Here is a 2,838-nt window from a genome sequence, read left to right on the forward strand (position 1 = left end):
CTTTTATGAACATGTGGACACTGTTTGCAATGAGCTCAACGAAGTGGATGTTTTTGTTAGCCTTTTGTACATTGTCAACTTGATCATTTTTCACAGATTTGATTGAACTACTTTCCTAGAGAACGTACTAGTTACTTTTACTTTTGACGTTTGCAGCACTGGGCTTTCCAAGCAGCTTCCTGAACTGTGCTGAGAAAATAACTCAACCAAATCAAAAGCCAATACAATCAGGGGGCACAGAGTTTGAAAGATGTCAGCATTCACCTGGCTGGGGGGTCTGTTACGTATTGGTTGCATTAAGGGAAATAATTCTTCAATTGTGACCATACTAATAAAGGACTAATAAAGGAATATCTTATCTTATACTTTTTAAATTTAGTCTTCGCCCAACAATATTAAATTGTCCAATCAGCCTGTAATTTGGTTAAAGGACAGGTTCACAATTTTTCCTTTTTGTTGGTGTATGTATGACCGGTGAGCAAGTGGACAGTCAAAAGAACAAGGTATTACATTTTTGGTGTTATATTTATAAATGAGTTGAGGCTAAAGTAATCTATTACTTCTGGGTTTGTCCATGGCCATTTACAGGAGAGGTTGTATTTCTATAATATTACTATAATACCACTGGAATAAAGAGAATCATGACACAGAGGCGTGCAAAAGTAATAACGTTTAATTCAAATAAAACCATGCAACAGGTCACCATCACCCTGATTAGATTCAACCCCTGTTATAAAATAAACATCCAAAGCCGTACATTGCATTCAGTGGGCGTTCACTGTATGAGAGAAGAGACAGACGACTCCGTGGAGTATACACAGGTCAGCCCAGAGACTAAAGAAACCAAAAAACAAAGACCCAAAAACAGCAAACGAAGAAAAAAAAAAAAAAAAAAAATCACAGCTCCTCCTGCTCTGCACAGGCCACAGTACAGTGGTGATCCTGAAAAAGGTGCCAAGCACACAGACTATGTTCTCTGCGGAGAGAAAGCACAAGGACCTGTAGCCCCCCCCCAACACATATCCGTCCCTCCCCCCTCCCACTGGCTGCTAATAATCAATCACTATCACAAAGCGCTATGAACCATATGGCACACAGAAGACAGGTCTGAGAACATGAGTGATGAGCCAGTAGTGCCCCGTTGATACATATGTCGCTGAATGTCTAGTAGCAGTTTATTCCCATGTACCGGACATGCACTCGTTAAAGGAAGGCCCGTCAAATTCACATCGTCGGGATTGTGGAAGCTGGGGAATTTGAGACTAGTGCGGCCTGTGAGACCGAGGGCTACTATTTTTTTTCCTCTCTCTTTCAGGGGGAATCTGTTTCAGCATACTGCGAGAATGTTGAGGTTTGTTGTTTAAAAAAACAAAACAAAAACAAAAAAAAAACTCGGAATGATCCCAACAGTGAACATTTCAGTCGGGCTTGCAGAAGTAGATTGGTTTTGGTGAGTGGGGAGTTCAGATCCTTCACCGCAACAAACGGGGAATGTCAGCGCACACGTTTATAATTGGTACACTCAATCAGGTCATTTGTTATTTTACAATCTGAATGTAGAACACAAAGAGAATAAAAAAATGACATTAGTAAGATGTACAGTATTCTTGTTTCATAATGACTGGGCACTGGGTGAGGAGGTCAGCGTCACCTGTGCGTCCCTCCCTCTGTCCAATGGGAGGCTCCCGAGGAAGGAAGTGGAAGTTGAGAGTCTTGGATTACACGATGGTTGTGTAGTTTGACAGTGGTAGGATGTTAAGTGTTTAGGATGCTGTGTGTGTGTGTGTGTGTGTGTTTGTATGTGTGATATGGACAGGATGACAGGGAGGGACAGCAGCAGGGGCCTCAGTTGCTGTACACCTGGCCTTCGGGTGGCTGGGGGAGCTTGTGGTTTTCTTTTGCCGTCATGTGCTGTCTGATCTCATGCAGGACCGTGCGGATGTTATAGGAGTTTTTCCACCTGGCCAGTGACGACACCGCCTTTAGGTCCACCTGACAGGAGAGGAGGGGAAAAAAAAGGGGAGATCTTTTTTTAATATGACCTCGATAAGAGAGCTTTGAACGTAGCCAAAAAAAATTCTAGCAAGGAGTGGGAAAACTGTTAGAGCAACTCTTAGCAAGGCAGGCACAGAAACTTAGTGAAAAGGTGTGGTTGACCACGCTGCTAGGTATGACTAATTCTTTTAATGACCGTGATTGGTTCTAGAGCTGCAGCTATTAACTGATTATTAAAGTAACTGTCAACTTTTATAGACCAAACCACTAATCCATTAATAACTGATTACGCAAAAAAATAGCTGACAGATTAATCGATGATGAAAATAATCCTTAACAGGAGCCCTAATTTGTTCCTCAAGAAAAAAAAAAAAAGATAAAAAAAAATGCACTCTTTGTGATAAGGGCGAAGGATGAACAATAGATTTAATAGAAATGAGTTTCTAGACACATGGTGAAATTATGTAAAGAAAATCTTTGGTGCATAAAAATCCAGGCTTAATATATTTGACATTAATGAGGGAAGCTTGTCATGTCTATCAATGCTCTTTCGTGGGCCTACAAGGTGTGGACATCCAGTGGAAATGAAATGAAGTGTGTCACAGTATATGACTGTGAACGCACTGTAATTGTGTTATCACTCTGATGATAGAAGAGTGTGACAGACTCAAGCCATCACAGCTGCATTTATTCCAAATATCTTAATGTTGTGATCACTTTGATTTTTGAGGGTTAAAGTGTTATTGTACTGGGTAGGAGATTTATCTGCCTTATCTGGTTTTGTTTTCATTTGTAAAACACTTTGTAACATCAATAATCAAAGTGCAATATGAATAAAGGTTA

The 2,838-nt window shown here is 40.6% G+C and overlaps 1 protein-coding gene across 1 annotated transcript in view; it reads right to left on the reverse strand.

The window, feature by feature from the left end:
- Positions 1-655: 655 nt before the first annotated feature.
- The window catches only part of ube2v1 (ubiquitin-conjugating enzyme E2 variant 1), an 11,996-nt gene continuing 9,813 nt past the window's right edge, over positions 656-2,838 (reverse strand). Inside the window, exon 4 of the mRNA XM_084726503.1 lies at positions 656-1,992. Within this exon, the coding sequence (XP_084582629.1) occupies positions 1,846-1,992 (147 nt within the window). The 3' untranslated portion in view covers positions 656-1,845. The remainder of the gene's footprint in view (positions 1,993-2,838) is intronic.

This window comes from Lutjanus erythropterus, chromosome 2 (assembly GCF_056507025.1).
Source record: "Lutjanus erythropterus isolate fLutEry1 chromosome 2, fLutEry1.hap2, whole genome shotgun sequence".
Classification (NCBI taxonomy): domain Eukaryota; kingdom Metazoa; phylum Chordata; class Actinopteri; order Lutjaniformes; family Lutjanidae; genus Lutjanus; species Lutjanus erythropterus.